Below are 24,313 nucleotides of genomic sequence, written 5' to 3' on the forward strand. Positions count from 1 at the left end.
TACAAGACAGTCGCACAGCAGAGATGTGCTTTGGGGGAAAATGGTAATGCTGAAAAATGAGAAGGGAAGAAAAGCAACAGCAATCACCATGTAGTCATGGCCTTGGAGGAAAAAGCAGACATAACAATGAGCTTTTAGATGAAGAAAGCTTCGGTTAAGGTGATACCCACAGTGAATGGCCGGAAGACCATCCTAGGAGCCCCTCAACTACTGGCCCATGCCAACTGCTTCTGGCTGCATCCAAACTGTTACCTACTGTTAGCGATGGAAAAACAACAAGGCGTGTGTCTGGGGAAAAAAAGCCTGTTGTCAGAGAACAGAAAGCCTTTATTGAGACTTTTGATACTCAGGAGCAAACACACCACCATAGAAAATTACCCCAAGCCATCTTTTACAAAGCTTGGCATCCATTCAGTAATGGATGAAGAAATCCTAAATTACTAGGCTAAACAGATACTCCTTCTAGGGCAGTTAAGAAATGGGCCAAGTAAGAACATAAACTCATGTGGTACAGATTTCTAAAGCCACTAGTGGAAATTACTGACAGATACTTAGATGTGAAAAGCCGAATTCATAGTCCTCTACCTGGACTCCAGGCCTCCTGCCAAAGGCATCTCTTAAAGGCTTCTTTCAAGATGAGGAAGGGAGAATGGAATCCTGTTTGGACCCTGTACGGAGTACATTAAATTCAACCCGCCTTTGCAGGATGCCTACCACTATGAGCCCACAAACTCAAACTGCTTTCCCACATTATTTTTATGTTGTAAAGAAAGTGTTGTGTTCTCAGCTGCTACATGGGAGATTTAAACATAATGTTGATGAGAATCAATGTAACCACCAAATTCTAGTTCTCCCAGATAGTCTCTGTATCTACAGCCTTAAGACTGAGCATTAAACACAAGTATTTTAAAGAGATGCTTAAAAAAATTAAAAACAATAAAAAGAAAAAGAAAGAGGTGCTTACAAAAAGTTTATAATAACATGGGAAATTTTATATAATGCTAAGTGAAAAAGATGCAAAATTATATATGTGAGGGAAAGTTATGCATGCAGTATGATCTCAACTAAAGGCAAAAGGATTGAAAATAAACATTTTAAAAATGTTAACAGTGGTTGCCTCAGGGTGATTAAATTATCAGTGTTGTTTACTTTTTTTTTAAACTTTCCAGTGTTTCTACAAACAAGTTATTACTTTTATAATCAGAAAAAAATAAAGTTTTAATAATTTATAGTAATGTAGCTAAAAATGATGGTCTGCCCCTCCATATTACTGATGTCTTTCCATAAGATTGGTTTTGATGTGCTCGCTTCGGCAGCACATATACTAAAATTGGAACGATACAGAGAAGATTAGCATGGCCCCTGCGCAAGGACGACACGCAAATTCGTGAAGCGTTCCATATTTTTTGAACGTTTTAAAGCAACCGCTGAGAAAATGACATGAAGGCTGTGTTGACCAGTTTGATGGAAGTATTTCAGATTGCATGTGAAAACCCCACACTGTACCCCAGAAGTGCATTAATGTACATAGTTACCATTCAATAAAAAAAAAAAAAAGATTGGTTTTGATTTGCAACACTTCCTAACTAGAAATCACATGTAGCTTTCATTTATGTGTTATTCTATTTCCTCTTCCAAGTCATTAGTAAGGATATTAAGAACATCAGATATAAAATGAGTCATGACAATAATTCACAAGACACCACCCATATGGAACATTCCCTGCCATTTATCATCACCCCTTATGTATAGTTTTTCACATGTATATCTTCAGTGACTAAGTAGATAATATAAAGTCATTTCCAATTAATGCTGTTCCAAATAAAGTATTGAGACATTTTATCAAATGTTTTCAAAGTCAAAAACATATTTCCTACTCTTCTAATTAAACCCATAAATTCCTTGTTCATACATCTGAAAGGCAATGAAAAAAAAAAGAGCTAACTTCACTTTGTAATTGTTTTTCATGTATGATCAAAGACAATGCTTACAAAGTTCCCATTTCCCAGTATTTGAAGAAATATTTATTTAAGAGGTGCGATCTATTTGCATAGAATCCATAGCTTAATTGCTTTATTTTCTAGCAGTTCTCTAGCTGTGCACAAGTAAAAAGTCCCTTTAAACACAAATCTAAATCAAGGCAATTATTACAAATAGTTTCTCAAATGAGAGAAAAAACAAGCATGATGAAAGTCAGGTCCCTCAAATTCTGAAGTTCCATTTTTTCCCTGCTACTGTTAGAACTATTTCCTTAAGAATATAATTTTAAAATTATACACATTTTGGATATTTTCATTTCTTAGCTATTTGATAAGCACTTCCACTTGACCATACTTTCATTTTGCTAACTTTCAAAAAATTAAGACTAACTTTTCATTTATGAGATTCAAGTTTGAGGTGAGGAGAGATTGAGTAAATGTACTGTTTAGAAGAAGCTTTTGTTAGAATAATTTCTGGTCTGCTGGAGCAAAAGTTCAATATAGCCTGTAGTTGGCTATTGTTCATTGTCATTCATTCCTTCACTCATTTTAACTTCAGTTTAATAGAAAGTCTTGTGAGAAAGAAAAGAATCCTCCTAAAGCTGTAAATTCTTTTTAGAATGCCTGACTTTGAGGCAAATTAGAATCTCACCATCTGAACAAACGATACATGTTTATTTATTTTGCATTTTCTCATTTTCCTGTACTAAAATATTTCCCCAGTCTCTTCTTTCTCTATAACAAACACAAAGGCACCAAACCACATAAAATATAGGGGAAGAAAACTCTCATTTAAAAAATAAAACACGAAATTACTTATTTTAATTATGTGCTTTCTTAAATGGAACCTTTTGTGGTTATCTGTTATTTTTCAAAAGGAGTATTTTGATTTTTAAGGGGAAGTATGGAAGACAATGTGCACAGCACAGAAAAATGTTCAAATTAATGTTTTCTTGTCTTGAGAAATTCCTTGTTCCTTTCTGTCACAATGAAGAATGTCCATTTCAATGTTTTCCACTTGTAAGTTCCCAGGAGCAGTAATTCCTTTTTGTGCCTTCCCCAAAGATTTGGTATAGGCGTCACACAGGGAAAACACAAAATGGATTCACAGAAAATAGTGACAAAGGAGGACAAAACTCAGAAATGGCACTTCTGGAGTTGATACCTTAAGTCCCTACTCCTGACATATTACATTTAATCTATTTTAGGCAGATGGGTTTCAGATGGTTATCTACCCAAAGTTACAGGGACTTTCAGTGAAAGGTTTCCACATCCTCACTCGTGAAGGACAATGACAAGTTTAGCGATCCTCAGTATTAGCCACTTCTCCCTTATTCCTAACCTGATCACCATGCTTCATGTTAAATAGGGCACCCTCTTTTCAGCCACCAGTGTAACCAGAAAACAGTCAATCACCAAACCATACACAATTCTTCATTTCCTCAAAGACTCTATTCGTCTCTCTCTGGCATAATGCCCACGGTTTCCCCACAACTTCTGATCTGTAGTTCCTTGAGCATCTTCACTGCCTTGTGTCATCACCTCTTAGGATACTCCTACCTCACTAGTCTAGCCCATTCAATTTCCCGACAAAATGACCAACCCACGTTAGATGCTTCATCTGATATCTGTTGGGCTTGAAGGAAGTCAGGGTTGGGCTACACAATAAACACACTGCTCTATGGCCCTGTAAAAACACTTTTATTACTTGGAAACTTAGCGATCCCTCCCCAATCCAGCTGTATCTCTTTTGGCCTCTCATTACTTTTCTTAAGACCCCTTTTCCTCTCTTATTCAGATTGCTTTTCTCCTCTCCTGCCTAATGACTGATGACTGAAGGTCAGAAAAACCTGGAGTTGTTTGAACTCTTGGGCATTGAACGTAAAATGTGTCCTGAAATGTTAGAGATCCTATAACTCTTCACTGGAAAGCTCAGTAAGATGGTTTATTTAATTATGTTCTGTTCACCTCTATACTGCAAATCAGTAATGCAATATGTATTGCTTAGGCAAATTATTTTCATATGTAGGCATAGAGTTACCACCTTTATAAAGTTTCAGCCTCTTCTGAATTGAAAATCAACAGTACCATAAGTCTATTTTCTTTGCTTCTAGCAATACTGGAGCGTAGGGAGGGTATTAGGACTTGAAGAAAAAGAAATTAAATATACAATTAGACATGTAAGATATGCAAGGCATCCAACTCTTCTAATGCAGTAACTCTAGACAGTTCTAAGCACTGAACCAAGAGGATAAGTTTATACTACTCGGGGCGGCACCTGTGGCTCAAAAGGGTAGGGCGCCGGTCCCATATGCCGGAAGTGGCAGGTTCAAACCCAGCCCCGGCCAAAAACCTGGAAAAAAAAGTTTGTACGACTCTAGGATGTAAAATCTCGCTACTTTGTATATCATTACTTCACTTATTATCAACTTTGTTAGTAGTCTAGAAAAGGTACCCAAGAAGTTTCGGAAAAGCTACTTCTAGTGGAAAGACAAAATGAGAACCCCAACTAAGAAGTCAAAATAAAAAGAACAGACAGAGCAGATGCTACCAAAACAAATGGAGCAAAACATATTAAAATCAGTGGTGGACGAAAATGCTTAGCAAGTGAAAGAAAAAGAAAATGAGGCAGTATATCCATTTTTACCACTTCTAACTTCTTCCTCTTAAATGAACAAACCAGAAACACAATTTCTGTATGATACAGACTGCAGCTTTCTACTTCCACTTTTCAAACCCTGCCTATTTGATTACTAAAAGTTCAAGGGTAAGTTTAAGTAAGGTGATATTTTTAAATCACAGGCCATTTGCAAAATGGCTTAAGCATGGCCTTTTGATGAAAAAATGCCCTTTAAAGGCAATTCTGGCATATTTTTAATTTTGGAATTGCCCATTTTATAGCCCAGGTTTAGAGATAGAGAAATAGCTATTAGGTGTATATGTAGTATAGGTATACTTCCATTTGTTTCTAGAACATTTATGGGTATATGTTTATTTGGGATCTGACCTCCAACATTAAGAGCCTGAGTTGGGAATAAAGATGACATCCTATAGCTTTTAAATGGCCTCCAGTGCTATAGAAAAAAAAAAAGTTACTGGGCAGTGCCTGTAGCTCAAAGGAATAGGGCACTGGCCCCATATGCCAGATGTGGTGGGTTCAAACCCAGCCCTGGCCAAAAACTACAAAACAAAAACAAAAACCAAGTTACTGACTCACTGATCTGTGATCTGAATTTTTTAAATGTAAGAAACAACATACCACCATGCAGTCCAATAAGCCAAACAGTTGTTTCAAAGTTGTCAGTTTTCATATAGCATTAAACTCATCCCATCTCACTGAAACCCAGTTAGTTAAAATGTCGTTTTATAACTGATGAGACTATCAGAGAGGAAGAGACAAGCTAAGTACAAAGGCATGATAATTTTAATGACCACTTGGAAATTTTCAAAATTTTGAATTTCAGGAACCAAAAGCATCTGCAAACTCCAAAGGTACAAATATTATGAAATAATTGTTAATAAAGACAAAAAGAGGGCCATAATTAAATACTTATAGAGATTTCAGTCCATCCTTCCAAAGAACATCAATTGAACCAAATGAACAATTTAGCAAATAATTTGTAAAAGGAAAGACTTTCATTTCCTACCCTCTGGCAACTCCAGAGTAGGTGAGGAGAGAAAAATCAGTCACAAAACTGGCTTTCCCTATTATGTAAGATGAATCAAGTAGTATCACTTAGAATTAACAATAGCACAAAGGAAAAAGTCATCTTTTTTCAGAGAATCCACTCGCTACAAATCTTTGGTTATGGATTCAAGTAACTGGGTGGGGCTACGTGAAAAACAGTCCTGGTCACCACTAAACCTCTGAAACTAAGCAACTACGTGGGTACTCCACTCATTTTATTCTTCAGGGTTTGTGGCAACAAGGGCAACTAGTTCTTCCTTTGGGCAACTTGCAAATTCTTAGAATTGTGTATGATCATCTAGTTAACAGTAATTTTCAGACCAAAGACTTTTCCCCAATTCAACATTCCAAGAAGAAAAGAATAACATTTTTCCCCTTTAGTTTAGTGACAGGCAATATGAACACACATTGAACACCAATTCTAACCACAATGAGATACTACTTCATACCCTTTAGGATGGCTACTATCAACAGTATGATTTAATTAAAAATTCAATTAAAAAATAAAAAAACAGGGCATAACAAATGTTGGCAAATATGTGGAGAAATTGGAATCCTTGGGCATTGCTGGTGGGAGTATACATGTAACGGTGTAGTCACTGTAGAAAGCAGTATGGCAGCTCCATACAAAATTAAAATTAGAATTAATATATGATCCAGCAACTCCACTTCTGGGACTATATCCAAAACAATTGAAAGCAAGGACTCAAACAGGTATTGGTATGCCAGTGTTCACTGTAGCTTTATTCACAATAGCCAAAAGGTAGAAGCAACTCAAATGTCCATCAACAGATGAATAAACAAAATGTATTACATCAATACAATGAAATATTACTCAGCCTTAAAAAGAAAGGAAATTCTGACACATGCTACAACATGGAGGAAGTGAAAAAAGCTGGTCATAAAAGAGCAACTATTGTACTAATCCACTTATGTGAAAAACCTAGTCAAATTCATAGAAATTTGAAAGCAGAATGATGGTTGCCAGGGGCTAGTAGTGGGAGAGGAGTATGAGAGGTTACTGTTTAATGGGTATGGAGTTTCATTTTTGCAAGATGATAAAGTTCTGCAGATAGTGATAACGGTCACACAACTTTGTGAATGTACTTACTGCCACTGAACTGTACACTTAAAAATGGTAAATGTTATATATATTTTACCACTATAAAAAAGCCATTTCTACATTTTGACAAGAATACATAGAAAAGTTTTATGAGGATTTCCACCAAGAAGCAAAGCTAAATGCATAGGATTGGAGAAAAATAGGAGAAAAATCTTACTTTTGTTCTTTTGGAATTTTTTTTTTACCATGTACTTAGGTTATTTTTATTTAAAACAAAACCAACCAGAATTAAGTCAGTCTCTGACCTGGAAATTCCTCTTCTTAAAAAATCAGCCTGAAGAAATAATCAGGGATGGAACATGTATATAAAAATGTTGCTTTTCATAGTAAAAATGTGGATGTAGCCTAAATAGTTATCAAGTTGGGATTGGTTCAATAAATAGTGTTAGATTTCTACAATGGATGGAGACCCTACAGATACCATAAGGCTGACAGAAAAGGGGTTCCATAATATGTTAAGTTTTTAAAAAGAGGCAGCATTTGATATGACATCATTATTGTATGAAGAGTAACGTGTGTACTACACATCATATTCAAGCTCTGAATAAAAGATCTGAAAGCATACATATGAAATGTTAACCAGGGCTGTTTCCAGATAATAGGATTGAGAATTATTTCTATTTATTTCTTCATATTTGTATTATTATTATTATAATTATTACAAAGAGCTCTTGCAATGAGAAAAGTAACAGAGCTATTTCTATTTTGAGATGTAAAGAAGCAAAGGGTTCTAGAAGTGCTCACCAGTGTGACAATTAGCTTATAGGTCACAGACCAAGACAGCAGCTGTTAGGACCAGAAGGGGATATTTTTCCCTTCCAATCTCTAAGCCCTAAACCAAGGGGGCCAGAGAAGCTTTGAGAGAGCTGCTGCTGAGACTTCCATGTCTCACACCTTATAACCAATCACACTTTCACTCATTTCTCCAACAGAGTTGTTATCTTGGCCAGGCATGGTGGCTCACGCTTGTAATCCTAGCACCCTGGGAGGCCGAGGCGGGTGGATTGCCCTGAGCTCAGAGGTTCAAGACCAGCATGAGCCAGAGTGAGACCCCGTCTCTACCAAAAATCGCCGGGCGTTCTGGCAGGTGCCTGTAATCCCAGCTACTTGGGAGGCTGAGGCTAGAGAATCACTTAAACCCAAGGACCCAAGGGTTGGTGGAGGTTGCTATGAGCTATGACTCCACAGTACTCTCCTGAGGGCCACAAAGTGAGACTCTGTCTCCACAAAAAAGAAGAAAGAAAATGAAAGCAAAATTAAAAAAAAAGAGTTATCTTATTTTACATATATACCTAATTCTGATTTCTACTTATCAATCAGAACTCAGAATGATGACACCCAGCAATGAGATCAGCAAACATAAGATATCTTTTCTTAGGAAAATCCTCTCAAACCATTGCAGATGAAAATATTTTTATTCAATCAATCCTTGCCTATACTCCCCTCAAATATCCACCTCTTTCTTTCTTCCAGGCAAGCAATAGACACCATTATAAAAACTTTCAAGAAATTCTCCTTCTCTTAAAATAAAATAATGTGTTAAAACAATGTGTTTTCTTTTCACCATGCTATTTCCCCTCCCCCTTTTTCTTTGTAATTTTGAAAATAGTTTAAGTTGACGCTGACAGAAAAAGACATAAAGGGACATATTTTATAGATCTCATCAAATTCCCCCTTAAAATTTTTTTCAACGAGAGATAGGGTTATGGAAGACATATGACACATCATAAGCCTCACTTACTCTGTGGTTTATTTAGGGAATTTTGTGTTTGGAAAATGACAGACTTCTGTTTTTAGGTAGACAAATATGAACAACTCCCAGGGAAAAACAAGACCATCTCTCACTAGCAAACTTCTAGTAAGTCACATCATTTAGTGTCTTTATTTGACTTATACATGAGCACATACATATAAATGGTTGCCACTATAAAATTAGCCAAATATCTTCACCGCTATAAAAAACAGTTCAACAGCACCCAGAAGTCACTACTCAGAGCTTCTCCACTCACAAGGAAAACACCATATGTCCATGCCCCCCATGAATGAAATGCCCCATAGTTAGCTTGCTCTGCATGGACATATTCTTTTCTCCTAAACTAACCTGAAAACCAAGCTGAATTTGTTAACTGCACAAACATCTGTAATTGCTAACCATCTCTGTGCCATGGTGTAACAGTTACTGCTTGTGCAAACTGCCCATCTAAATTTCTTTCTGCAGTATGAGCACATGAAAACCCAAGACACAGAGAAATTGAAAACATCTGTAAAAATTAATGGCCGAATTGACCAAAGGGGGGGGGATTAAAACAGCTCAAGTGTAACATTTGACTTTAGACATTAATCCTTACACTTAATAGGTTCTTCCATGGCATATCCACAGCTCCCCCCTATGGGACTATGGCAGGCACACACATCATTTTAACCCACCAATGCAAACCCATTCAAGCCCTACTATAAATGGTACAGATAAGATACAAGTTAAGGGATTTATTACATCTCTAAAAGCAAAAAAAGAAATACCTCTTCTCCCATCATGCAGTCAGCCTCCTCTCTTCAGTTTGAAAAGGTCCCAGAACTACCCTGGAATCCTCCCACTTCCTTCCAACAGCCAAAGGCACGGAGCCTGAGGACCCAGCCTAATCCTGAGTCATACTTGGGACCAAATGAGGAATGGAGAGAACAAAGCTCGCATTTGTTTATGGTTCAGGAAGCCAGGGCCGATTCATAGCTTGGGTGGCTTCGTGAGAAGTCCTCCTCCCTCGCCTACGTTGCTGCTGGAATCTAGGCTGCTTCCTGGGGCCCACAGGTGTGACCACTCCGTCAAGGAACACACTGAGGGAGCGTTTATTTGGCAGGACCCAGTGGCCACTTCTGTTTAAAAACACCAGAGAGGAAATAAAAAGCCCATTATCTTTCAACAGATCATATAGCTAGGGAGTGAGTCTTATGGACTATATGTGACATATCAATTGTAAAAATGCCTACATTTTAAAGAAATAAAATTCATTGTGCTACACAAAAATTACTCATTAGAAAACCACACATAAACTGAAAGAGGAAAAACAGCCGTGGCTTTATGGAAACACTTCCCCAAGGAAAAATATAGCAAGATTGCCACCATATCATCAGGAATATACTAACAGGTTGGAATGAAGTGTTTAAAAATAGCAGTCTTTTCCCCAAATAAGATATCATTTTAACCACCACTTCAATGAATTTAGAACCCAGTGATTGGTTAAGAGTTCAAAACTCTAGAGCCAGAATGTTTGAGATCAAAATCCTAGTTGGGTCACTTCCTAGCTGTGTGATATTGAATGACTTATTTAATCTTGTTCATCTTAGTTTCCTTATCCCTAAAATGGGGATAATGGGACCAACCTACAGCAATGTCTAGAATATTAAAGTGTTTACAAAAGTAGCTGGCACATAGTAAGCACCATATTAACCACACTTACAAGTTAAGGACAACTTCACAAATCAGTATGCCAAGTGAACAGTATTCCCTTCTCAACACATTTCTCATAAATTTTGATGACCTGTTTCAGTTAACTATGGTTAATATTTAACTTTTTTAATTAAACTACTTAAAGAACCATCTATTTAATATGTATTAGCTGTCTTCACTGTGTCCAACTCCCTAAGGGGCTTTCAATAGGATACTGTCCCAGTCCTTAAGAAATTTATACTCTGCTTGGGAAAAAAGACCAATAGATCTGTTTATATATCACATGCACACAAAAACAAATGTGGGAGATGTCACTAGACAGTAAATGACAAATGTGATATAAGTGCTACAGAATTAGCATTTAGAATTCAGAGGACAGATATCACCTTCTAGAAACCTAATTAGGATGGGGGAGAATAAACAAATCTCTTATGCAGAAGAATTCCAAATAATCTATTTAGAGATGGAACATAACTTCCCATTCCTTAAGCATGGAGTGCACAGACTGACATCGTTCCAAAGAGTTGAGCATGGAAAGAGAGGGAAAATAGAACAACTGTACAGTGGAGAAACCTAACACTATTTTGGCCAGAGTGGCCAAGGTTAACATCTCTAGTGATGGACGAGTCATCTTTAAGAGTATGTACTTGATGTGATGTGATGAGAACAGCACTTCACCTCTGTGAGCTTCCTCCCCAAAACTCATTAGTCACTTCAGTTTAATCATGAGGAAAACTTCAGATGAATGCCTATTTAAAGGACATTCTATAAAACTTAAAATTGTTGGGTGGCGCCTGTGGCTCAAGGAGTAGGACGCCGGCCCCATATATCAGGGGTGGCAGGTTCAAGCCCAGCCCCGGCCAAAACTGCAAAAAAAAAAAAGAAAGAAAAAAAACTTTAAAATTGCCAAGGTCGTCAAAAACAATGAAAACCTGAGAAATTATTGCAAACAAGAAGAGCCTAAGAAGATGGGGTGACAAAATATAATATGAGACCTGGATGGGATTGTGGAATAGAAAAGAACATTGGGTAAAAGCTGAGGAAATCTGAATAAAGTGTGGACTTTAGTTAATACTGATATACTAACACTGGCTCATCACTTATTACAAATGTGTCATATTAATGACAGATGTTAACAAGAGAGGTAACTAGGTGTGGGGTATGTGGGAACTCTATTATATTCTTCACAACTTTTCTGTAAATCAAAAACTATTCTAAAATAAAAAGTTCATTAAAAAACCTAATTAGAGGCTCGGCGCCTGTGGCTCCAAGGGCTAAGGCGCCAGCCACATACACCTAAGGTGGCGGGTTCAAATCCCCAGCCCGGGCCCGCCAAACAACAATGATGGCTGCAACCAAAAAATGGCCGGGCGTTGTGGCGGGCGCCTGTGGTCCCAGCTGCTTGGGAGGCGGAGGCAGGAGACTCGCTTGAGCCCAGGAGTTGGAGGTTGCTGTGAGCGTGATGCCATGGCACTCTACCCAGGGGGATAGCTTGAGGCTCCGTCTCAAAAAAAACCTAATTAGAAAGATAAGCCTGGCGGCATCTGTGGCTCAGTGAGTAGGGCGCCGGCCAAGGGTGGCAGGTTCAAACCCGGACCCAGCAAACTACAACAAAAAGATAGTTGGGCATTGTGGTGGGCGCCTGTAGTACCAGCTACTCAGGAGGCCAAGGCAAGAGAATCACCTAAGCCCAAGAGCTGGAGGTTGCTGTGAGCTGTGACACCACTGCACTCTACCAAGGACAACAAAGTGAGACTCTGTCACTTAAAAAAAAGGGAAGAAAGATAAGCCTGCTGAATGTGTATGTATACATAAAAAGTGTATATATGTGATTTATAGATATACATGATTATGTCCAATGTGTACATGTATGTAAATGTATTTAACATACCCTCCAAACTTCATTTTTAAAAGTTATCACTTTATTCTTAGCCTATCTATCAACAAAGATAGTAGAATGCTGACTCCTGGCTTTTTCATTCCCAAAATACACAAAAGAATTTTCTTTGAAAGGAAACTTGGCTCTTCTATCAGTTCTGCTGCCAAGCCAGGCAACGGCGGCCCAGCTTAAAGAGTGTGCATGAGGTGGGCCCATCTGCCCCTTTCCAACAGCTACTAGAAGTTCCTGGTGCCTGGCCAATTAGTCATCAACCATGGAGCCCCAGGGCTGGCACGTCTCCCAGCTACTTCCTCTCCCATCTCCAGTCCACATTCCTAGGCACCTCCCCATTTTATCTCTCGAAAAGTGCAAATCTCATCATGCTGCTGCCCAAATGAACTCCTTCACCAACTTGCCAGCCCATTCAGGAGGAGGGCAGCTTGTGAGTGAGCTGGCAGACTCCTGTTGGAAAAGGCACCACCTCCAGCCCCTGTACTTGGCCCAATCTAACTCTTTATTTCTACAATATAAGCAGGCTCTCTCTGGCTCGGTGCCTGTGGCTCAAGAGGCTAAGGCTCCAGCCACATACACCTGAGATGGCAGGTTTGAATCCAGCCCGGGCCACCAAACAACAATGATGGCTGCAACCAAAAAATAGCCAGGCATTGTGGCGGGTGCCTGTAGTCCCAGCTACTTGGGAGGCGGAGGCAGGAGACTCACTTGAGCCCAGGAGCTGGAGGTTGCTGTGAGCTGTGATGTCATAGCACTCTACCCAGGGCAACAGCTTGAGGCTCTGTCTCAAAAAAAAAAAAAAAAAAAAAAAAGCAGGCTCTCTCCTTGTCCACATGCACACTGCTGGTACCATGAACCTTCATCATCTTTGTTCAAATACCACTTTCCTGAAAGGATCTCTAGACTACCCATCCTTCTTTTCTATCTTTAAAGAAGTTTAATAGCACCTTCCTCTGTTAGTCCTAACAGAGGACTAACATGCCTCTGTTAGTCCTTTGTCCCCTGCATTTTAATGACTTTTATACATACCTACTTCTCTCTGATGCAGAGACAATCCAAAGCATTAAATGAGAGGTCTGTATATGACAGCTGAGCTAAGGTATGACTTGGAGCAGGAGGTGTTAATGCCATTCCAGTTAACTACACTGAACCCACCACACTCTACGTAAATAAACTGCCAGGCCAAAAAAAAAAATCTAGAATTACTTATTATGCAAATACAACATCTAGACATGCCCTTCCCAAAACGATTGCCACTCCTTAGTTCATTTATATAGAAATCCTGGAGCTATGACTATTGATCCATAAGAGGCATTCAAAAGAGCTTCAGTGAATGAATGAATGAGCCAATTAATTAACAAAGGGAGGAATGAACCTGTAGCTAGCCCACAAGCAGATCCTAAATAGAATGAATCTTCCTTTATAATTTCAACAGGGTTAGGACAAAACATCATCTTCACGCATGGAGTCCACAAATATTTATGGAAGGCCAATTACAGTTTAACAACTATTTTCAAGGAATTGTAAATATTAACATAATGGTGACAAACATAGACAAGGTCGCAAATTATGGCACTTACTTTCTGGCCGCTGACATTTAAGACTTGATGATGTGAAACAAATAGCTACCACAGAATTCAATTCTACTTCCTGAAGTTTAAAACTTTCCATAATAAAAAGTTTATCCTGAAAATTCCACTGTCATTTATGGGCACTCTTTCTGTTCTAATAACAAGAAGGACAACAACAATAATAACTAACATTAATCAAGCAATTATTATATGACAGGTACTTTTCTAACCATTTTACATGATACTTAATCCTCACAACAAACAACTCTATAGGGCAGACCTAGCCATTATTCTTAATTTGCAGATAAGAAATTTAAAGCACTGAGTGGTTCAGTAACTTGTCCAGGAAGAGGAAGAGCTGGAATATTTATACACATATTTTTTACAGAGATAGGATCTCACTCTGTTCCCCAGGCTGGAGTGCAGTGGCCTGTTTATAGCTAACTACAGCCTCAAACTCCTAGGCTCGAGGAATATAGCTGCCTCAGCCTCCCAAGTAGCTGAGACTACAGGTGCACAACACCATGCTGGGCTAATTTTTATTAATTTTTGTAGGGATGAGGTCTTGCTACATTGCCCAGGCTGTTCTCAAACTCTTGGTCTCAACAGAGTTGGAATTTGAACCTAGGCTAACTGGTCTTCATGCTTAATAACCACTATGCTCCTAAAAACACAACTTTAAGGTCTTTTGGGGATGTAATTCTTAGTGACAATCTGGGGCTGCACTAAATATTTCTTAGCAAATACACTAGGCTGAGCAGCAAGTACCTGTCCAACATACATAAAATAGTAAACAGCACCCAATGTGTCAACGAGTACTCCTATAATATTGCTTCTGTTTCCCTTTCTATATCAACTCCCTTCCCTTCCTTACTTTTTCTAGACAAGGAAATATAATAGAGACATTCTGTGGAGAGAGATACTCGGGTGTGAAAATCCTGAACACTTCATTCAGCCTCGGCAAACAGTGGGCATCTTAATACTATATGCTCATCAAATTCCATGGATTTTCCAACAACTCAAGACATATCATATAATCATCTTTCAACCAAAATAAGGGACATCCAATATTCTAGGTCTCAGGTAATCACAACAAGGTTTTGACCCAGTTGTGTTTCATTAGTTAAAGAATATACATGTATCATTAGCTCCTAGAGATCCTTAGATGTTAGAGCTTATTTCTAGTCTTATAAGGATTAGGGAAATAGAGCTCCCATTTTTAAGGAACTAAGATCATCACTTGAGATCTTTACATGCTTTAAATTTACATCATTATAACAACCTGATGAATTGTTACTAGAATGGATAAAAAGGACTACCTCAGATGTGTATCAAAATATTAAAATTTTCTTGCTGCAATTTACCTGGTTAAAAAATCAATTAGTGACTTATTTATATGCAATTTTAATTCAAATTTTGTCACAAGTACAAGCTATAATATTGATATAATAGAGGCATTAATTTGGGTGACTACGATTCTATAAATGAGATTCAGGATAATGAGAGTTTAAAAATAACTGTCATAAACACAACATCTAGTAGAAAATGTAGAAAAACAAAATTCTTTTGAGAGAGATGTTAAAAGTCATCAATGGAATCAGCTAAGACAGGAAGACCATGGGAAAAGAAGTTTCTCGAAGGATTTCCTTGTAGGGGATCCAGTAAACAACCAAGCCAGCAAACCATAAAGTTTCAAATTACCTTTTCCAACCAAGCACAAAAGATGGCTTTTTCTAATAAACAAGGGGGCCAAGACCAGTAGTGTCTAGAAAGCCTGGACAAGGAATGAGCTGGCACCAAAAAGCCAGTATTATTCCCCACAAAACCATGTCAGATCAGGTCCTGGAACGTGCCCAAGTATCTGTAACTTACCAATCTATGAGTAACATCGGACACTCCTTTCCCTAAGTGGTTGGTCAGGACTGATCATCTGAGTGACTCATAAAAGGGAAAGAGTTCAGAGAAGGAGAGTAGGGCCAGGCTGGGATCACAGGGAAGTGGCTTGATGAGGAAATTCCTTCCCCCTCAGGTCCACAGGTAGGAGGAGACAGAGGGATCAGATGTATTCATGAGACCAAGGTGTTATCTGGGCTGTCTTCTTGCTCATAACCTTCCAACCCAATCTTTAGGCTGATGACTCTTCAAACATGCATCTACTGTTCCTTCCCAATCACTAGATGTATTTAACCATTGCCTGCTAGATGTCTCCCCTAGATATAGTCTCACAAGGCCCTCAAAATTCAAGTAGTGTAACCCATGACCTTTCCTCCTGAATATCTTCTTCCTCTAGACAAGTGTCCTCAAACGACAGCACATGGGCCACATGCAGCCCACGGAGGACATTTATCCGGCCTGCTGGTGTTTTTGCCACCTCTGCCTGTCCTGCTTAGCAGCCGACTCATCCCGGGGCCCACAGTCCAGCCCTCCAACAGTCTGAGGGACAGTGAACTGGCCCCCTGTTTAAAAAGTTTGAGGACCCTTGCTCTAGAAGAAGGAAGTTATCTAATCAGAAAATAGTACTACCACCCACCTAACTGCTTAAACCAGTTACCCAAGGCATCATCTTCAAGTCTTCCCTCTCCTACACATTATCAAACTTCTTGATTCTACATTCAAATTATTTCCCTAAACCATCCATTTCTCTCCATGACAATAGTTCAAGCTGTCAGAGAGAATATCCCTTCTCTTGATGCTTCCTTCCATGTAAAGAGAATTCAAATGGACACTCTCTGGACATAATTGAACACTCCTAGTATGCTCTTCCCTTTTATTTATTCTCTCCTGGGAGAGTGAAATTACTTATGTGACAAGTGGATTTAGGAAAAATAAACTGGGCACATTCCAGCTCAGCTCTTCTCTTTCCTCCTCTTCAAATTGGCCTTCTCTGCTGTTCCTCAAAAGGCAGGTCCTTCTATCTCACATCAGCCCTAGTTAGTCCAAGATCACTGAGATGGAGTGGGATCTTGTCTAATTCTGGATATCAGCTGGCAGGTCCATTTTTCTCTAACACTAATCTATATCTTCCAATTTTGCCTTCATCAGTAATAACCTTGCAATATAACATATGTACAGAAAGATGCACCAACTGAAAATGTGTATCTTGAAGACTTTTTACAGTATGAAGATCTATGTAAATAGAGGACTATACCATGTTCATGTTCATGGATTGGAAAGGAATCAATTCTCACCAAGAGTATCTACAGATTCAATGCAATATCAACCAAAATTTCAGGAAGTTTTTCTTTTTTTCCTGAGAGGGGAATTAACAAGCTGATTTAAAATTTAAATAAAAATACAAGCAGCCGAGAATAGCCTAGGTGATCTTGAAGAGGAACAAAGATCAAAGCAGTACAGAATGGGTTCAAGGACAAACGGACCAACAGAACACAGAGTCCAGAAATGGGCCTACTTACTTATACATAGCCACTTAAGTTATGACAAAGATGATGGGGCTATACAGTGCAGAAAGGATGATCTGATAAACAGTACTGGATCAACTGGATATCCATACTGAAAAAAAATTAGCAAAAGTGTTTTGATTTTCCATTCACTGACTCATGTTACTAATTAACTGGTTTAGAACCTAGTTTGGGAGTGGCAAGCCATTTAGTAAGAGAGCCAATGTAAGTTTCTGTTACCTTTCTTCTGAATTTTACTACCCTATCATCTGTAATCCACTCCTCACATTGGAGCAGAATACTTACTCTATGCCACCTAGCTAATTAAGTCATTCTCTTGCTTAAAACCCTTTGACAGTTCCCCATTGCCCTCAAGATCAAATCCAGCTCTTTAACAAGTCTCACAAGGCTCTCCATGATATGGGCCTTGCTTCTTTTCCCACCTCCTACTGGAGCCGCTACACACTATCTGTGCCATCTCCTTCCCCCTTCAAAGAATTTATGCATATTGCTCTTCCTACCTTACTAACTCTATGCTCCTTTGCTTGATAAATGCCTACTGGATCCATGGTTCTCAGCCTAATTATCACTTCCTATAGGAAACAACCACATACACATGAACACACACTGTTCATCCTTCTACTTACCACTTCCTTCCAGTCCTGGGGGTTGCAGCAGCATTGTGTTGTCAGTGATCATGGAATTTCCTATACTCTACTATTATTGTTTGTTTACTTTTCTATAGTTCCCTGAGAGCAGTGATCTGGTCTCCCTTCTATTGTATCCCCAGTGCTGAGCATATACAGAGCTCTCCATAAACACTAGTTGAAATGAGTCATATTTACAATATTCAATGTATTTATGGATACATGTCATTTTTTAAAAAGTCATATGAGGTAGGATACATAAAAAGAGTATTCCCATTTTGGGGGGGGCAACAGAGTCTCAAGCTGTCACCCCTGGGTAAAGTGCCATGGTATCATAGCTCATAGCAACCTCCAACTCTTGGGCTCAAGTGAGTCTCCTGTCCCAGCCTCCCAAGTGGCTGGGACCACAGGCATCCACCACAATACCCAGTGATTTTTTTGTTGTTGTTGTAGTTGTCATTTGTTGTCTGACAGGCCCGGACTGGGTTCAAACCCTCCACCCTCCGTGTATGTGGCCGGCACCCTACCCACTGAGCTATGGGCACCACCCAAAAGAGTATTCCCATTTCACAGATGGCCCAACTGAGGCCAACTCTGTTAAAGTCAATCAGCTAAGATAATGGTAAATGCCCCTCTAATCTTCTATTTTTTTTTGAGACAGAGTCTCACTGTGCAGCCCTCAGTAGAGTACAGTGGCATCACAGCTCACAGCAACCTCAAACTCTTGGGCTTAAGCAATTCTCCTGCCTCAGCTTCCCAAGTAGCTGGGACTACAGGCACCCGCCAAAACACCGAGCTTTTTTTTTTTTGTTGTAGTTGTCATTGTTGTTTAGCAGGCCTGGGCCAGGTTCGAACCCACCAGCACCAGCATATGTGGACAGTGCCCTAGCCACTGAGCTATGGGCACCAAACCCCCTCTAATCTTCTGATTTTTAACTTGTTTTATCTTTAGGCACGCAGTATTTTCCATTATTTTGATACAGTACATACTTACATCTGAGATTAGTTTAAATGATACATTTTTCTCCAAGGTTCTTTTTTATCTTGAACTTTTTATGAATGAAAACTGCCAATATACACGAAAATATAGCGTAAGGAACTCTAATGTATGTTGTACTTGGTTTTATCAATTATCAACTCATGGCCAATCTTATCTCCTCTATGCCCTACCTAATTTTTCATCTTCTAGACTATAGCAAATAAAGCCCAGACACTGTATCATCTGTAAATAATTCAGTTAAGTGGTACATTCAATATATCATTCACAGGCATATCCATTTGGTTATATTATAAAGATTCAAAAATGGGGTCCTTCCTTATAGCTTAATAAGGAGAGCAAGGACAACTACACAAAGTATTCACAGTTGGCAGAGGAATGTCACGCGCCTCCACCCACGTATAATCTAATCTTATCTACTCTCAGTAGGGTGATATGGGTTACAACCTAGGTAAGATAAGCACAAAATTATCTACTGACTCAGAAAAGTAGATCTCAGTACTTTACAAACTTGAACTGACAAGTATATAATGATGCTTACAGCTGCTAATAATAGTCAAATTCCCCTTTTTCTTTTCTTTTCTTTTTTTTTTAAGACAGAGTCTCTCTATGTCACCCTCAGTAGAGTGTCCTGGCGTCACAGCTCAGAGCAACCTCCAACTCTTGGGCTTAAGTGATTCTCTTGCCTCAGCCTCCCAAGTAGCTGGGACTATAGGCACCCACCACAATGCCCAGCTATTTTTTGTTGTTATTGTTGTTGTTGTTGTTGTTGTCATTGTTGTTTAGCAGGCCTGGGGCCAGGTTTGAACTCTCCAGCCCCGGTTTATGTGGCCAGTGCCCTAACTACTGAGCTACGGGTGCCGAGCCCAGATTCCCCTATTTCCTCATCTAAGTTATCAAACCAGCCATGTCAAAAGGCCAACTATCCCAGCCTAAGCTGGAGACCCGTTTGGGCCTCACCTGCCAAATGCTGTCACATGAGATCCAATTTCCGCTTCTGTAAAATCAAAAGAGCAAGTTCAAGTCTCAAAGGAAATTTTCTTCCTTAAACATAAATTTTGGACACAAAACTGTCCCAAAAGTGATGAGAACCAGGTTGTTTGCTAATAAAACATCATATTCATCAGCTCTTGTGCTGGGTTATGCAATAACATAACACACCCATAAATCTATGCAACTATCTGTGGCACCAACAATAGGAGTGGAGATAGTTTCAAATCCTCTTAGATATTGTAAAAATTGTCTGCAGCCAGTAAAGCAGTCTGGGAAGTTTGCTTTCCCCAGAGGCTTCACAATGAGAAGTAGGTTAAGGGAGCTTCCAGTACATGGTTTCATTCTGCAAATAAATCACGCATATATATACAGGTTGAGTAACCCTTATCCAAAATGTTGGGGAGCAGAAGTGTTTCCAATTTCAGATTTTTTTTGATCTTGGAATATTTGCAAGACATATACAGGTTGAGCATCCCTAATCCCCAAATCTGAAATCCAAAATTCGGATTTTAAATTCTAATGATCATTTACTTTGAGTATTGTGTCAGTGCTCAAATGTTTCTAATTTTGGAGCACTTCAGATTTCTGGTTAGGGATGCCCAATGCACACACACCCACACATCTGATGATGTTAATATTTTATGTCACCAATACCTATGCAATAAATCTTCTGTTTACAAAGATGCAGTGAACTATACAACTCCTATATTTCAACCATACAACTTTTATATTATCCTACCAAGTCCCCTCATTCTATAGATGTCCATTATGTCTTAACATGCAATATTAATATCATTTTTAGTAGTATTCATGCAACAAATTTTTATCGAGCACCTAATATGTGCCATGCACTATTATAATCAACAAAACAAGTAATGAATGTAGTAAAAAATAAATACATTAGAAGATGGCAAATGTTACAGAAAACAAAATGTGCAGTATTAGGAAAGGGGATGGGGTGAGGTTTGAGTGAAGACTGCAGGAGCAAAGAGAGGCAGCTGCCTGGGCAGAAAGAAGCAGAGTGGCCCAGGTGAGGAAACCCCCAAAGCAAACGGCCTCCAGTGGGAGTGTGTGGAGTGTGTTTGATGAAGAACAAGGAAGCCCAAACAAAGCAAAAGAGAAGGGAACATAAGCAGTAATGAGGGTCAGTCTCTCTGGCACCAATGAAGACTTTCAGGTTTGTTCTCAGAGGAGCCTGGGCAGGCAGGGCCACAAAAACCCATCAGTTTTCAAAGGCTAATCCCTGCTCTGCTCTAGAGACTAAACTGTAGGGTGAAGGGGAGAAGCAGGGAGCCCCATTGGGGAGCAACAGAGGTGATGAGACATGGGTGGGTGGATGCTGCACAGAGTTAGGGGGCAGAGCTGATGGGATTTTCTAACAGAAATAGGAGTCAGGGACAATCCCAGGGTATTTGTCCTGAGCAGTGGGGGAGGGGGCTGGCAGTGTCTTTAAATGAGACAGGGAAGGCTACGGGTGGAGCAGTTGGAGGGGGATGATGGGGAGTTTAGGTTTGGATAAACCAGTATGAATTTAAGATCTCCAAATGGAGATACTGAAGTAAGCAGTTGGACATCACAGCCCTGGGCTTCAGGGAAGAACTGTGTATGCAGAGATAGAAACTTGAGAATACTATATTTGACACTGCCATTGCTATTAATAATAACCCTATTTATTATTAGCAGATGAAACAAATATTAATAACAATAATGAAGTCACCCCTCCCACACACAAAATGTCCTCTTATGCAGAGAAGAACAAGAATAATAATACAAATGAAAGGAATGAACTGTTAGTTGACTGACTTAATGGTCATTTTCACCTCAAACATTTGAATAAAATAAAGAAAAACTACATCCATTATGCTTTCTCAAGATGGAGACTTGCTCTTCCCTAAATATTTATAGGAATCTGAATGTGACCATGAGCTCAGAAGCTGGGATACTAATTAGATCGCCTTCAGATCATGAAAAATATCACATATTGATCGCTGAAAGGAACAATGTGGGCTCAGAGAAGTATCAACAGCAACAACAACAAAAAGAGGAATTTAAATGAAACAAAACTTTAATTTCTAGATATCTGCCCTTTCTGCCTTACTCATCTTCAAGAGAATTAAGTGTCCAAAGGGTTGCTTTTTCAGATTCTGTTTCTACCACATGATAACACTGAGGAACAAGGGTGCTGGGGTGGTAGAAGTTCTATAGCTGCATAAAATGATACAATCTTAAAAATTTCACCTCACTAGAAAATGAAAAACATTGAAAAGCCACTGAGAAACTTGCATTAGAGATGTTGCCAGTACCCCATCCCCTGGGCCTGCTGGCACAAACGACAAGGCAAAAATTTCAGCACTAAATCGAATTAGCAAACATTCCTTAAGCACAGCACGAGTGTAGCCTATTACAATTTGGAAAATTCCACAGTATTTATCAACTCCTAAGCAAGGCCATGATGCTTAGAAGTACACCACAGTAGACGTCATTAGCAGCCACAAGCGCAAGGGCTCTGGGTGTGTTGCTGTGGCAACCGCGTACTCAGCAGCAACACGCTGTCTGCCTCTTGCCAAGCCAGAACCCAGAGGCAGAAGGAAACAGCCAGCTTCCTGATGGTAACAACCCAGGGAGTCACAGCACAGGCCATCTCCATCATTCACACCCGCGGGAGACTTCCTTTCAGCAGTCTGAAATCGTCTCTACCTAACTCTTAGAGGAAAAAATGCAGTTCATTTTCTCTATTGCAGAACCACAGTCAACACACCTAAGCACAAAGCACTAGTGATATGTACAAGGAGAGGAGAGAGATTGGCAGGTGTCTGAAAAGTATCAGGGTTCTGTGTTTAGTTGAGTCCAGGCATGAGGGGCTTTTCTGGGAATGAGATGAAAAAGTGCTGATCCATTTGAAAAGTCATCCTGAGAAACATTCCCTAGAAACATTGGTAAGAAAGAAAGCAGCAAACTAGAGCATGAGTCTTTCAAAGGAAGTCATTCCCGCACAGGGAAAGAGTTTAAAAAGGAGAAGGGACAAATAGTGAGGATGTGAGGACACTGAGACCCCAAAAGAGGCATCAGAGGCTTCCGGCATCAAATGCCACAATTGAGTATTTCATGCCATGTTGAAATCAAACAGAAACTGTTGAACATACCTTGTCCACCGCCAGAAAGTCATTTTCTACTTCAATGGACCTTGGTCTTAGTTTGATTGGCTTGTCTTTGAAAATATCTCCAAAGCCTACTCCTTTAACTTTCTTGGGCTGGATTGCTGCAGTTGCCACTGTCCCATTGGCACCTTCAGACTTGGTGCTGCTCGAGTCACCCCCATCGCTCTCCGAGCCTGTGGTTTCCCTTAAACCTGTCAAGAGGGGGCACGGGGAAAGAAAGAGCTCAGAAATCAGCCAGAACTCTGACCAAGAACTTCACAATCAGCCAGGAACCACCACTAAAAGTGTTACTGGGCACAGGATAACTTGCAATGGGCATTGGTGTTCAGCGTGTTGAGGAGTTTGGCTGGCTCTGAATTTTGTTTGATCTCCCCATCCCTAGCCTTTAATTTTAAGAAGTGAATCAAAACAAATTTTTAGAAAATCTAATTCCAAGGCAGATCTCTTTGTATATATGAAATTTTACCCCTCTTCAGCCACAGCCTGGTTCTGATTCAAATTTATTTCACCACAGCCTGTGCAGTAACAACCCTTTCCGCCCCCCTCCTCGCATCCCTGCCCAGTCGGTACCACATACTGTACCTCCAATCCCTATGACTCACGACAATTAGCAATTAGCAATGAAAGTAACATTTCCTAAAGGGAAAACTGTAGAGCTAAAAGCCATTTAAACAAATTAGCCATTAAAGAAACCACACAAAATTATAAACTGCCAAAGAATTAAATCTCTTTGGATGGCTTCACAAGGAATAAATGCATGCAGACGTGTTTCTCTAGGAAAGCATTAAAGCAAACTTGACATTAAGATGGTTTCACTAGCAAGAAGATCGTGTTTGTTAAAGCGGGAAAGGAAGCTGCCCTCTCAGAGGCCAGAACCCCCCAACCCCACAACAGCTCTTCTTCCCTCCTATAACACCATTGCTTTCCCAAAGCTGAATCCTTTTCCAAAGAAGAACATTAGAGACAGGACACATTTTTTTTGACCTCTCACGGCAGGGTGTTAGAAGCCATAAAATACTAATCATCGAGACAACGTGGACACTTACCTCCCCAGATTCTTTTTTCCCCAGGCTCTGCCCACAATCATGTTCCTAAAGGGAAGAGCCTGTTTGTGTCTAGTTAATTTCTTAGTATACATTCTTTCTTTCTTCGTTAGTATGTCAATTATGCCATCAAAGGGCAGGATTCAAAGAAAAGTTTATGAAATATTAAGTTCTGTCATTAAGCCTGTCTCTGACAGCCTCTAGACATACCGGACAGCTCCTAAACATTTACTACATCTCTCCTGATCATAATGATGCCCTTGGAATGAAAGTGCACCATCACATTTTGATCTCTATTAGCCGATCACACATTATCTTCCTACAGGTTGTCCTCCTAGATATACCAAATAATTGCTCACATAAAATGTCATAAAATATTG

At 39.5% G+C, this 24,313-nt stretch overlaps 1 protein-coding gene and 1 non-coding gene across 9 annotated transcripts in view; one reads left to right on the top strand and one right to left on the bottom strand.

Moving 5' to 3' along the window:
* Nucleotides 1-24,313, bottom strand: part of SH3KBP1 (SH3 domain containing kinase binding protein 1) — a 357,471-nt gene that overhangs the window by 127,582 nt on the left and 205,576 nt on the right. For 6 of the 8 annotated variants that reach the window (XM_023514341.1, XM_003791888.3, XM_023514340.1 and 3 more), the window contains one exon: nt 22,876-23,081. In XM_023514341.1, the coding sequence (XP_023370109.1) occupies nt 22,876-23,081 (206 nt within the window). Of the gene's footprint in view, nt 1-9,310; nt 9,458-22,875; nt 23,082-24,313 lie in introns of those variants that run through there. The other 2 variants (XM_023514343.1, XM_012806427.2) reach the window with 1 other exon arrangement.
* LOC111726000 lies at nt 1,301-1,407 on the top strand. Its single transcript, XR_002773905.1, has one exon. It is a non-coding gene; the product is annotated as a U6 spliceosomal RNA (small nuclear RNA).

The sequence above is a fragment of the Otolemur garnettii genome, unplaced genomic scaffold (genome assembly GCF_000181295.1).
Source record: "Otolemur garnettii isolate 467f Iridium unplaced genomic scaffold, OtoGar3 scaffold00051, whole genome shotgun sequence".
Taxonomy (NCBI): domain Eukaryota; kingdom Metazoa; phylum Chordata; class Mammalia; order Primates; family Galagidae; genus Otolemur; species Otolemur garnettii.